Here is a 13,139-nt window from a genome sequence, read left to right as displayed (position 1 = left end):
TCACTTTCAGTCTGTGTGTCCTTATATCTGAAGTGAGTTTTTGTAGGCAACATATAAATGGGTCTTGTTTTTTTATTCATTCAGTCACTCTATGTCTTTTGATTGGAAAACATAGTCCATTTACATTTAAAGTAATTATTGGTAAGTGTGTCCTTATTGCCATTTTGTTAATTGTTTCTGGCTGTTTTGTAATTCTTCTGTTCCTTTCTTCTTTGCTCTCTTCCTTTGTGGTTTGATGACTTTCTGTAGTGGTATGCTTAAGTTCCTTTCTCTTTCTCTTTTGTGTATCTACCATAGGTTTTTGCTTTGTGGTTACCGTGGGGCTTACATATAACAGGTTATATGTTTAATAGTCTATTTTCAGTTGATGACAGCTTAAGTTTAAATGTATTTTAAATCTATACATTTTTACTCTCCCCCCCCAACGTTTTATATTTTTGATGTCATAATTTACATCCTTTTATCTGTGTGTCTCTTAACTATTACAGTTATTTTTACTACTTTTGTCTTTTAACCTCCATACTAGCCTTATAAGTGGTTAAGCTACCACTTTCACTATATATTTGCCTTTTCCAGTGAGATTTATACTTTCATGTTTTCTTGTTACTAATTAGCACCCTTTCTTTTCAGCTTAAAGAAGTCCCTTAATATTTCTTATAAGGCCAGTCTAGTTGTGTTGAACTCCTTTTAGCTTTTGCTTGTCTGGAAAACTCCTTTTCTCTCCTTCAATTCTGAATGACAACATTACTGGTTAGAGTATTTTTTTGTTTGGCAGTTTTTTTCTGTCAGTACTTTGAATACATTGTGTCACCCCTTCTGGCTCGCAAAGTTTCTGCTGAAAAATCTGCTGATAGTCTTATGGGGGTTCCGTTGTATGTAACAAGTTGTTTTCCTATTGCTGCTTTAAGATTCTCTCCTTGTCTTTAACTTTTGACATTTTAATTATAATGTGTCTTGGTGGGGGTTTCTTTGGGTTCATTTTATTTGGAACTCTCTGAACTTCCTGGATCTGGATGTCTGTTTCCTTCCCCAGTTTAGGGCAGTTTTCAGCCCCCTTCCTTCTCTCTCCTCTATAATATGTGAATGTTGATCTGCTTAATGCTATCCCATTAGTGCCTTAAGCTATCTTCACTCTTTTTCATTCTTTTTCCTTTTTGCTGCTCTGATTGGGTGAGTTTCACTGTCCTGTCTTTGAGTTCAGTGATCCTTTTTTCTGCTTTATTTAGTCTGCTGTTTGGTATTTTTCAGTTCATTTATTGTATTTCAGCTCTGTGACTTCCATTTGGTACTTTTTTATATTTTCTCTCTCTTTGTTGAAGTTCTCACTTCGTGCATCCATTCTTCTCCCAAGCTTGGTGAACATCTTTATGACCATTATTTTGAACTGTTTATCAGGTAAATCACTTATCTCCATTTCATTAAGGTCTATTTTTGAAATTTTATCTTGTCCTTTTGTTTGGAATGTATTCCTTTGTTTCTTCATTTTCCTTGACACTCTATATCAGTTTCTACGCATTAGATGAAATAGCCACCTCTCCTAGTCTTGAAAGAGTGGCCTCATGTAGGAGATGAACCTCATTGTTCAACACTGCCCTAGCTCTTGCTTGTCTCTCAAACCTTTGTGATTGTCCAAGCAGCCTACTTTATTTTTAATAGCTCCCAGTACTTGAGGGTATGCTAAGTCCTGTCATTGTCCCAAAGAAGAGGATCTCAGTCAGCATCTAGATTCAGGCTGATTGGAAGCCAGACCCTCTGGCAGCAGCTTTTAAATAAAGCATGTAAGTGTATAGATTGCTGTGTAGCTCACACATAAGCACTGCTGGCCACTAGAGCCGGATGATCTAGAGATGTCCCCTGTGCAGCAATCACAAAAATCACAGTACCAGATGAGTGTATAAGCTCCTTGTACAACTTGGACTGAGACAGGGGGGCAAGTTGGACTGAGACAGGGGGAGAGTGCAAAGATGGCGTCTAAGAGCTCTCTTCCCTGAGAGCACCTCCCCAGGACCCTAGTCGTGTGCCAAACCTAAAGCCTGCCTTTCGGCCAAAGCTCCATAATAAGCAGATAGGCCTCTTTCCCAGCAAGACTGGTTTGCTTCGCTCTGCTCTCTCTGCAATGCTTTTGCGGTGGCAGCGCCTGCCAAGAACTGTCTCTCTGATTATTATAGTCCCATGGGACCCAGGGACACAAGCCCTCTTGGCCACCAGAGCCAGATGATCAAGGGGCACCCCCTAGGTGGCAACTGCAACAGCCAGGGCAACAGATGCATGTAAAAGCTCCCCTCTGGGATGCTTGTTAAAAATACAGATTCCCAGACCTTACCCAAGACCCACTGAATTTGAATACAAAGGTATAGTTTGGGAATTGGTATTTTTACCAAACATCCCAGCTGCTGTATGATTAGGCAAATTTGGCTACCACTAGATTAGTTATTTCTTAGAGACTTATGTCCATTGGCTTCTTCCAGCTACTATAAGAAATAAGAACTCAGACTTGCCATTGTTTTCTATCTTTGTTAGACTGTGAGGATACTGCTGGTGGTGTCAGTCATTCATTTGTTGACTTTTTCACTCATTCATTCAGTAAGCAAGCATTGTTTTAAGAAAAGGAGTACTGCTGATGGGGCTCCTCCTGGTTCATAAATGCCTTGTTTGCTCTATGATCTAACTAAATCCCAATTTCAGTAAGGGCCGTATTCTGGGACGGTAGATTTCGCTTTGTTCTTTTCCTCTTTCCTCTGTCCAGCTCCCTTCCAGGGTTCTGCACCTACCCTCCCCGCTGTGATCCAGCACAGCAGATACCTGTTATGGAACTTGTCTTCGTGCTTGTTTACTATACATAGCGGTAACCCCACCTCCTATCCGCCCTTTTCCTTCTGGGAATTCTTTTTTTGTTTTTTTATGATTTTATTTATTTATTTATTTTTCTCCCAAAGCCCCAGTAGATAGTTGTATGTCATAGCTGCACATCCTTCTAGTTGCTGTGCGTGGGACACGGCCTCAGCATGGCCGGAGAAGTGGTGCATCGGTGCGCACCCGGGATCCGAACCCGGGCCGCCAGCAGCGTAGTGTGCGCACTTAACCGCTAAGCCACGGGGCCGGCCCCTCCTTCTGGGAATTCTGTGTCCATTCATACCCACATTTCTTTTCCTTCTGCTGCTTCTCTGGAGCAGTATTTTCTTTAAATCTCCTGCTTTCCTGGTTTGCTGCTCCCTGCATCATTCTTGAGCTCTCAACTCACTCTCATGAATGTTCCTCCATCATCTCTCTGCTGCTCACTGGTCCCCTACACAGTCCCCTTCTTCCCCATCACTCAGGACAGCTTCCCCTGGCTCCTTCCCCCGAGTCGGACTGCAGCTTGAGTTTGGTTTCTTTTTGCTCCAAGAGGTCACTCCCAGTGAACCAAAGTTGACACAAAATGACCACTTTTTACTATCCAGAATCTAGAAAAATCCTCCTAGTAGTGATCTAATGGTCCCCACCTTGGGGCCACTCTCAGACCATTTCGCCTACAATTCCCTGCCTGCCTTGAATGCTTCTCACTTCCCAGCACTTTTTTTTTAATACCTTTGCAGCAATGAGTATAAACTCTTTGTGAAGGCTTGTCTGTATGTGTCACGTCAAAGTAGGCCATGTCTTCTAGAAGCTTACATTATATGAGAGCAGCCTGAAAATCCCACACACGGTCATGTCCAGCTGAGGAAGCCTAGAGTTAAAGGCCGGGCCCTGAGGAAGGGAGAGAAGGAGGCGCCCCTCTGAGCACCTTCCCATCACCTCTTCTTCTTTCCTGAAAGGCAGGCAGCAACGCAGTGATCCCATGTCCTAACTGAGCAGCCCTTGTAGGGCTGATCCCTCAGCCCCGGCCTGGTTCGCTGTGAACACCGCTGAAATGTGTTTGGGCGGTGGGGAGGGGCGACTTCGTTTTTCCCCATATGGAAATTTGGGGCCCAGAGATAAAAGGGCAGAAGGGTTGTGAGTGACACACAAAATTGTCTGTTCTACCTACTTACCCTTGGTGGGAGCAAGTTTAAATAGAATTGAGCATTTAATATCTGGCAGTATTTGTTGATTTCCATTTACTCATAATTTTGCTAATTTTAAGCACGTTAATAACTAGCAGCTGCACTTCAGTGCAGTTCTTTATGTAACTTGAAAGGGAAAATGAGCAGTAAATATACTCTGGTTTATCAGGCTACCATAATTGACCAAACTTTTTAACTCCTTGTAAACAGGTATTTCTGGAGTCATTTACAGATTTTAACTAAGGGCTTCACCTTTAGCTCTGGGTTTGCATGAATTTTAGTGTCACAGTCACATTCTGAGGGCGGCCCCTCTCATGGAAGGGCACCCTTTGCCCTTATTTCTGCCCCAGCTTCTGCCCTAGTGAGAGCATTTACATTTCATGAGCTGTGTTGCCCTGGCCCCACCAGCCTGCCCTCTCTGTTCTCCGCCTACGTGAGCTTGAGCAGTAGCAGCTTGCCCTGAGATGGCACAGAGTGGCTCATTGCACGTGTTCCTCGCTGCCCCAGGCTGAGCAGAGATTAGCTGTTACAGTAGTTTAATGTTTGTATTGAAGAGTTGTCACCGTAGAAGGGGCTCGGGATGTTGGGGTGCTGTAAACCAGAACTGATCCCAGGAGTAGCTGATTGTAGCTGATCCTCGGGAAGGGGAACGATGCCCTCCCCAGTCCTCACATCACCTCCTGTGTCACTCCGTCTGGGTAACCCAGCACTCACACATGATCTGATGGTCCTCACACCACCCTGGATACATCCAGCTGCAGAAACCAGCAGGCCGTCCCCACGACACAGGGCAGACGTGGGCCAGGGGTGCATCTGTCCCTCACCAGTCCCAGGGACACAGGGAGTCCACAGGGAGGGTGGGTCAGATCCCAGGTTCCAGTGCAGATAAAAATAAACCTATCACCCCCTCAAACAGGGATCAGCGAGCCTCCCCAGTCTGGCTCCAAAGCCCAGCCCTCTGTGGAAACAGGCCTCCGCCCCAACCTGCATCCCTTGACTCGTGAGGAGAAGCGAGGCGCTGGAGCTGCTCCGGGTCCCACTGTAGACAGCCGGCTCCCACCAAAGCAGACACGTTGCCTCAGTGCAAAACTGACTTCCATGACTTGCCCTACTGGAGATGAGATAGTGGGGGGTTATAAAAAAAGGATGAAGACTGGAGGAAGCCAATCCTAGTTCAACTCCACTTTAGAAGGGCCACGATGGCCTGTTGGACTAGAAACTGATTCCAGGTTAACGAGTGACTTACACATCTATTGTGGTGACAGGAAGTGGGTAAGGTCTTCTCACTGTGGAAGTGAGAAGTATCTCATCCCTTGTCCCTTCCCGCAGGAGAGTTCTCGGCCTCGGACAGCTCCCTCACCGACATCCAGGAGACCCGCAGGCCCATGCCCGACCCGGGCCTGATGCCCCTTCCTGACTCTGCCGCCGACTTGGATTGGTCCAACTTGGTGGATGCTGCCAAGGCCTATGAGGGTGAGTTGAGGGAAGATCCAGGCAGGACAGCCCAGGACCCGGCGGGGCCACGCCGAGGTGTGGGCAGTGTGAGTACTCTGGGCAAGTCTCTGTGCAGAGACTTCTCTGCACACACTGACGGCACACGCACTTCGCTGCCACAGCCGGAAACCAGTTGAGCTGATGACTACTGAGCACTCAGCGGGGGCACAGGTCCTCTGAGTTAATCAGGTGGAACCTAGTGTCTCCTCTACACAGGAATTCATTGCATGGATGCCTCGCCTGCCCGAATATGGGAAGGGCAGAGAGTAGCAGAATCCCAGCTGTCACTTGACTGAAAAGAGCACGTATCCAGAGAGAGTCTTTCATCGCGTTGTAAAGACATCATTGCCAAGTGTACAGCTGCGTCTGCTAGGATGCGTGTCCTGCTTGGCCCTGCCCAGTCCCGACAAATGTTGGGCGCTCCCTTTGGCCTCCTCATTCATCTCCCGTGTGGGGTGGCACGTTTTCTGTCTGCCTTGTTCCTGTGCCAACCAGCTGGCTGTGTGCTTGCTGTGAGCCAGTGGTTCCTAAAGGCAGGCCCTCAACTGGTGCTGGCCTGCTCTGCTGAGACGTAAAAAACTAAAAGTAACACTGCTGTGTTGACGTGAGGTTGTCATACGTCTTTTTTCTTAATAGACTGACTTTATTCTAAGATTATCCTTCCAAATTTTCTGGTGCTAAAATGTTCTTTGTAAAATGACGATGATAACAGGTGATTGGTTTCTGTTTTCATCGCTCTACTTTGGAAGAATTGAAAGTTGCTATTCAGTCAAGCTCCAGTTTTTGGGGAAAATCAACTAGGCCACAGAATCCAGAAGTCAGGCAACCATGGAGCAGTCAGCGACGAATCCCCGTTTTAGCCGATGGCAACTCCCCAGTATTAACTTGATTTTTAAATTTCAATTTGTTGGTCACCCTCCTTCATATAAAATGGTAGAAGTTTTGTTTTTGTAATGGGAGATTTTTTTTTTTAAAGTTTGATTTTGTTTTCTTGGCTCAAGCTCTAAGTTGGTGTATTTTGAAGCACAGGTGGTGTGGACCTAGGATAAAGCCCGCCACGGGTGGCCAGTGTCTTGTGGAAAATGTACTTCAAGAAGTCTCAAGAAGCTTACTACTGGCTCTTTAATGCATTTTGTATCATTGCTGAGTGGAAAGCCTTGGTCTGGAAATTTGGCACAAGACCTGTTTCCAGGGAAACAGTTAATTGAATGCTACTTTGATGAGCTGGGGAAAAGCAGGATTGGAAATTGATTCACAACAACTATTTTTAAAGAGAAATTACAATGCTACTACCCTCTTACAGCTAAAACAGTAGTAATTTTTTCCTGGAAGTGTTGGGAGGTAAGGTTTCTGGTGCCTTCCTGCACTTTGGTTAGATTGGACTGGCCATGTAGGCCATTTGTTGACTTCTGATAGGTAGGGCCCAAGATGTGGTTCCAAAATACCGAATGGTTTCTTATTTCCTTTCCAGTCCAGAGAGCCTCGTTCTTTGCTGCTAGTGATGAAAACCATCGCCCTCTGAGTGCTGCATCGAACAGCGACCAGCTTGAGGACCAGGCCCTGGTCCAGATGAAGTCTTACAGCAGGTGGGTCACCCAGTGGCGAGGGCACCACTCTGTACCACGTGTCACCTCCACTAGTGACAGCAGACGTGCAGAAGAGGAGATGGAGACCATATGAAGCTTTTCTCCACAGGGCCAGCACTTCACATTCTAGTTAGAACACTTTGTAACCAAATACTGTAAACACAATTAAAGTGTCCTTGATGACTTAAAGTTGTAATTATGAATATTCATTTTTATTTAATACTGTAATACATTTATGTCCTCAAGGCTAATTAGGTAAGGCAAGAGAAGTCATTTGCACTAAATATCCCCAGATTCCTGTGCAATTAGTCCTTGGGTATGGATTTTGAGTCTCGTCCCCGGCTGTCAGTTGGTCATGCTCGTGAATGTGCCTGTGTCTTAACAGCTCCCAACACGCTGCTTCAATCTACTGTGTTCGAAAGCTGGGTCACCATGCCAGTTAAGATTGTATGTAAAATAAAAAGTAAGCGATAACTGAGGCCAGAGGGTTTTCTTATGAGTTAAGAGCATGGACTTGAACTTCTGTTTAACTGTGCAGAAGCTGACTTTTCCATTTTCCCCTCAGTTTCAAACGCTGAAGTTGTTGGATAAATGGGTGATATTCCTATATATTAATGCTTCACAGCAGGCAGCCATGGAACATGTAGTAAGCACTCTTCAATGCAGAATAATTTCATCAATTTGAAATCTTTTCTCTTAAAACCTTTTGAGGATGATTAAGAATCCAGGTATCTATAAAACTTGGTCAGAAACAGACAATGACAGGAAAAGTGAGGTTGGTATGGATTGCACACATCCTGTGGGATGTGCAGGTCTAAGCAGGTCTCTAAGCAGGTCTGCAAGGAAACGCTCTTAGCAGAGCACGTATAGGAGTAACGGGTCATTAGTTATGAGACTAAAGGACAGTGGCTTCATTTACTCTTATCATTAGGACAGCTGGGGCAGGAGAGTGGCAGTTAGTTTGGCTGTTGAGAACTTGAAAAGAAAAATCGCAGAGTCGAGGAGAGAGATCCAAATGTACCTTTTTAGGATGAGGCTTCCAACAAAGAGAAGTCTGAGTGAGCAAAATCCATTTTCCTGAGAAAGGATTATTGAACAGTTCTTACAGTTTTGCAGACTCATGAGATGAGGGTGGTGGTTGGCTCTTTTCTGTGTTCAGTGTGGATGAACAAATGCAAATGGAATTAAATATATTTTAAAAAATGATCAGTGCACATACAGAATCCATTTTGAAAACCTTCAGAAGTCCAGATAGGCTGCTGAGAGCTGCTTCAGTCCTGACAGCCTGCCGTGGCCAGGTCAGCCCTGCCAGGAGCTGGGACAGTGGACTCGGCAGGTGAAGGGCGCCCCCAGCCTCAGTGCTTCTGTTCAGCACCACCCTGCTCTATGACATCTTTGGCCTTGAACCCACCCAAATCTGACCAGCTGGTTGCACCACACTGTGCGGTTGTAGATGGCAGCCGGCCACTTCCCTTTTAAAGATTTTATTTATTTATTTTTCCCCCAAAGCCCCAGTACATAGTTGTATGTCATAGCTGCACATCCTTCTAGTTGCTGTATGTGGGACGCGGCCTCACCATGGCTGGAGGAGTGGTGCCTCGGTGCGCACCCAGGATCCGAACCCAGGCCGCCGGCAGCGGAGACCACGCACTTAACCGCTAAGCCACGGGGCCGGCCCCCACTTCCCTTTTAAAATCCATTCGTTGTCAGCTTTTAATTGGTTGTCCTGTCTTAGAAATTTGGAAGTCATTATTATTTCCTTCATGTACAGCCTTGTGACATTCCGTGCCACTGTGGGTTTTGCCTTTGGGGCCTGTTTTAGATCTAGAATTAGCAGAAGACGTCAACACAGCTCATCGTAGGTCAGGAATTCTAACTTGAACTTTGACTTTTAAAGTAAAGAATACCTTTTATTCCATGATTCTAAAAATTCTGAGTCATTCCATCTTCCCCTTTGACCTCTGGAAAGAGGCCGCCACATGTGACCCCAGTGGTGGGCTTTCAATTCTCGGTTGTGTGACTGAGGTGTGCCCGGCTGGAACTCACTCAGGAACTTTCCGCAGCTTAAATTCAGGTGGAGGAGAGTGGGGGAAGAGTGGCTGACAAGGGTCTTCAGCCCTTGCCCGGCCGGGTCATCTGTCCAGCTAGTTGGGTGGCCTCCTCGTCCTCCAGCTCCCCCTTCCTTTGGTACTCCACTAGCGTGGCATTATTAGCGCTTAAATGGGAGGAAAATAAATAAGAAAATTGTGGGCATTATAGTTTGCTGATCATAATAGCAAAGAACTTAAGATATTAAGGTTGGACTGACAAGCTTTTGAAACATGTAGTCTTATCTTAAAAATATTTAAAGATATTTAGACTAGTTTTTAAGACATGAGCATAAGAACTTAGCTGCAGCTGGATGAGTGGCCACAGACTTTATTTTCTGGGGAACCAGAGAGCTGCCCTGTCCCGGCTGCCCCAAGGCAGAACCTCCGTCAACCCCACCCCTCCCCGTGTGCACACGCAGAGGAGTAGCTCTCTTCTCGAAGCCACTGAAGAGATAGGAATCACTTCACTGTTTGACAGTTGTGTCTGCCAGAAAGTACCTCTTGTGCCACCAAAGAGACCATTTTCACTTACTGTCCTATATTCTTTTGTCACAAAGATACAGCATCTTTAACAGAGGAAGCTGTTGACTGGCTGTAGTTCATGCTTGTATTACCTTTTGTTAAGATTACCATTTTCTTTTTTAAAGTGAATATGCACATGGGGTCGCCATACTGAGTAATTTGACATTGAAAACCATTTTAGAAGTAGCCGCTTCATTAAAAAACTACCAGACAAACCCAGCCATGGAGGCTCCTGCCAACGTGGTATTTTGTTTCTTGTTCCCAGCAGTAAAGACTCCTCGCCCACTCTGGCTTCTAAAGTGGACCAACTGGAAGGTATGCTGAAGATGCTTCGGGAGGATTTGAAGAAGGTAAACAGCTATTCTCAAAGCACATTGCCCGGTCTGTGCACACTGCCCCTGAACTGTGAGAGCCCTTTTTATGTTGTGTTAGTGGGATAAGAGGTGGGTGTTTTCCCTGTTTCCTTCGTACACGCACGTGTTTAGGGGGCTGCTCAGTTCCCCCTACACACACAGTCAAGAAAACCTTCTTTGTCACATGGGCAGAAAAGTTGCTCGCTTTTTTGTGAAAGCCCTTGACCCTCAGCCAGCCCTCTCCTGGCCTCCCCTCCCCTAGTATAATGTGTCAGTAGCCCGGACCCACATGTTGTCCTTGTTATTCAGGTTTTCACACCAAGAATTGAATGATGTTTTGTTTCTTGAGTGGCTGCGAATGTATTAAGACAGCAGCCGCCAAAACAATAGTCTAAAATTTAAGCCAGTCCTGATTATTAAAATATGCAGTAATGTATTTACATTCCAAAATAAATCTGTAGCGAGTGTCCCTGGAAATCTGTTCCTGGGGTAGAGTATCTTAACGCCCAGTACCAGGCCCTGTGGACAGCTGTTGAGTGGAATGGAGATGGAAATGGACAAACAGATCCATAGCTCCTCCTCTAGCAGCTGGGTGAGGTGGGGCCCCACCCTCAGTTCTTTTCTACTCTCCTCTACCTCCCAGGAAAAGGAAGACAAAGCCCACCTTCAGGCGGAAGTTCAGCACTTGCGAGAGGACAACCTGAGGCTGCAGGAGGAGTCCCAGAATGCCTCCGACAAGCTGAAGAAGTTCACGGAATGGGTCTTCAATACCATAGACATGAGCTAGGGCAGGCGGAGGTGGAGAGGAGAGGGGCCCGCGGGGAAGGCGCTCTCTGTGAGGCTTGCAAGCCCCTTGGTTACGCCATTGAAAGCATCCTCAGAGCGCCCTCCCCAGCTCCCTATGTCGCCCCCTTTCCGGGAGTGCACAACACAATTGCAGATCAACAGTCATTATCTGCCTTTTGTAGAAAAGAAAAACAAAAAAGTAAATAAAAATTTTAAAAAGTAAAATAAAAGTTTAACTGCTAAAATGTGAATGTCTTTATTTTTTTGCACAATATCTATATCTGTTATGTATTTAAAAAGAAACTGGGCCTAGGACCAGGGTCCTCCCTGGCCCATCTGCCTCTATTTCCATCAGCTCTTTTCTTATCTATTTCAGGTAACCCAAGCTTTCCCTAGTCATCCTGACAAACATCATTGTTCCTAGGAAAATAAAGTTTTTAAAAATTGTTTATTTAGGGAGTGGGGAGGGGGATTTCCTCACCTTTGTTCCTAAAATGCCTGGGGAGAGAGGGGCTCTTACAGAATGCCTGCCTCCCTGGAATGACTTGTGCATGAGCTACTGCTGTTTGTACCCATCTTGCAGAGACAGCAGGATCGGGGTCGTTTAACAATAGCAAATCAGTGAACCAGAGAGAGGCAGAGACAGTGCCTCTGGGCCACGCCCCTTTTTAATCCTGCATTGTGACATCACTTCTTTCCCCAGGGAGAGGTTCCCAGGTGCTGTGTGCTCCTCAGAGCTGGAGTCCTTTTTGTTTGGCTGCCGTGAGTCCCACTAAATTGAAATCAGCCTCTCTACCACTTCCTGGCTCCAAACACTAATTTGTTACAGAATTCCTCTGAGCTAGAATGTTATTATTTGTATGCATTTTGGCCAAAAGTATAGTTTTTGAGGTTTTTTTTTTTTTTTTGTGAGGAAGATTAGCCCTGAGCTAACATCTGTTGCCAATCCTCCTCTTTTTCCTAAGGAAGATTGGCCCTGGGCTAACATCCGTGCCCATCTTCCTCTGCTTTATATGGGACGCCGTCACAGCATGGCTTGACAAGCAGTGCGTCAGTCCGTGCCCAGGATCCGACCCTACGAACCCCTGGCCGCCACAGCGGAGCACGTGAACTTAACTGCTACACCACTGGGCCTGTCCCTTTGAGAATTTTAAAGATGAAAATGTAGCAAAATTGTGTTTTTAGCTCACTCAAAATTACTATATGAATGGATCAAGAAATCCTCTCCAAAGCAAGACTTCACCAGTATTGGTAACTAGGAAAAGTGAATGTTAAATTGTGAATTTTCTTACTTGCTTGTGAGGAGCAATGACTGTGATAATAGAATGGGCTTTGAAACCTGCATGTCCCAGTGTGCAATTCCAGCACGGCATTGTCTGCATCTTTTTGTGGCCATCTGGAGGATTCTGCTGCAGAAATGAGTGATGTGCTATTTTCCTGTCTAGTGATGCAGCTGCCTTGGGCCCCTGGCCATCACTCCAAGGGCCTCTGTCCTCCCCAGCACAGAGACACTGGGCCCCTGGTGGCCTTGTTTCTTGCCTTCATGATTGCTTCAGTAGCGACTCTGGTCTAAGGGAACATTCAGCAATCTGGTGTCATCTGCTCAGAAGTTCCTGCCCCAAGTAATCTCAGCTCATTCCTCTCTCCATCCCTGAAAGAAATGGGATGAATTTTCCTCTCTTCTCCCCCCAACCCCCACGCCCAAACTTTTATGCTACAGTTTCATTCATGATTGTGGTTTCTCCATGATTTTTTTTTTTTCTGGTGACTTTTCTATCATGGAAATAGGAAGATTTCGGAGTGCTTTGTAAAGATCTAATTGTCTGTCTCTCTCTCTGACTTGTATGAAGGAGATTGTACATTGCCTGATATCTCTTTGTAAATGAGAAATATCGCTAACCTCCAAGCATTCTGAAGTCTTGCTTATCCTTCTGAGTTTAGTTTTCATTTTGTTTTACTTTTTGTCTGGGGACTTGGGGCAAGCTATTTATTAGAGTTTTGCAACAGAGTTCTTGTTTGAAGCCTTTAAAGACTACTTGTAAATTTCAAACAATAAAATTCATTTTAAACGCTCTTTTAAAATGCTTTGGTATTATTGCCTGAGGTTTTCTTATTTGAAAGACCACCCAACAACTCACTGACCCTCCTTGCCTCTTAATCTTTTCTTCAGGCTCTGTTAACGCTAAAGATGATTCTTGAACGTTTCTGTCCCTTTTAGAATTTTAATAAGCTTTTTTACCCTTTGTCCACAGGTCCATAGAGAATTCCTAATTTGGCTTCTCCGCT

General features: G+C 45.4%; 1 protein-coding gene across 15 annotated transcripts in view; it reads left to right on the top strand.

The window, feature by feature from the left end:
- The window catches only part of SIPA1L1 (signal induced proliferation associated 1 like 1), a 363,798-nt gene extending 350,871 nt beyond the window's left edge, over window positions 1-12,927 (top strand). For 12 of the 15 annotated variants that reach the window (XM_087448297.1, XM_087448293.1, XM_087448290.1 and 9 more), the window contains 4 exons: window positions 5,352-5,495; window positions 6,988-7,102; window positions 9,980-10,064; window positions 10,711-12,927. In XM_087448297.1, coding sequence (XP_087304423.1) covers window positions 5,352-5,495; window positions 6,988-7,102; window positions 9,980-10,064; window positions 10,711-10,854 — 488 coding nt within the window. In that variant the 3' untranslated portion in view covers window positions 10,855-12,927. The remainder of the gene's footprint in view (window positions 1-5,351; window positions 5,496-6,987; window positions 7,103-9,979; window positions 10,065-10,710) is intronic. The other 3 variants (XM_087448294.1, XM_014784360.2, XM_014784358.2) reach the window with 1 other exon arrangement.
- The last annotated feature ends 212 nt before the right edge of the window (window positions 12,928-13,139 follow it).

Source organism: Ceratotherium simum, chromosome 24 (genome assembly GCF_057802395.1).
Source record: "Ceratotherium simum simum isolate JZ-2026a chromosome 24, ASM5780239v1, whole genome shotgun sequence".
NCBI classification, from domain to species: Eukaryota; Metazoa; Chordata; class Mammalia; order Perissodactyla; family Rhinocerotidae; genus Ceratotherium; species Ceratotherium simum.
The sequence above is the reverse complement of the archived record's forward strand: the minus strand, read 5'-3'. Positions and strand labels throughout refer to the sequence as shown.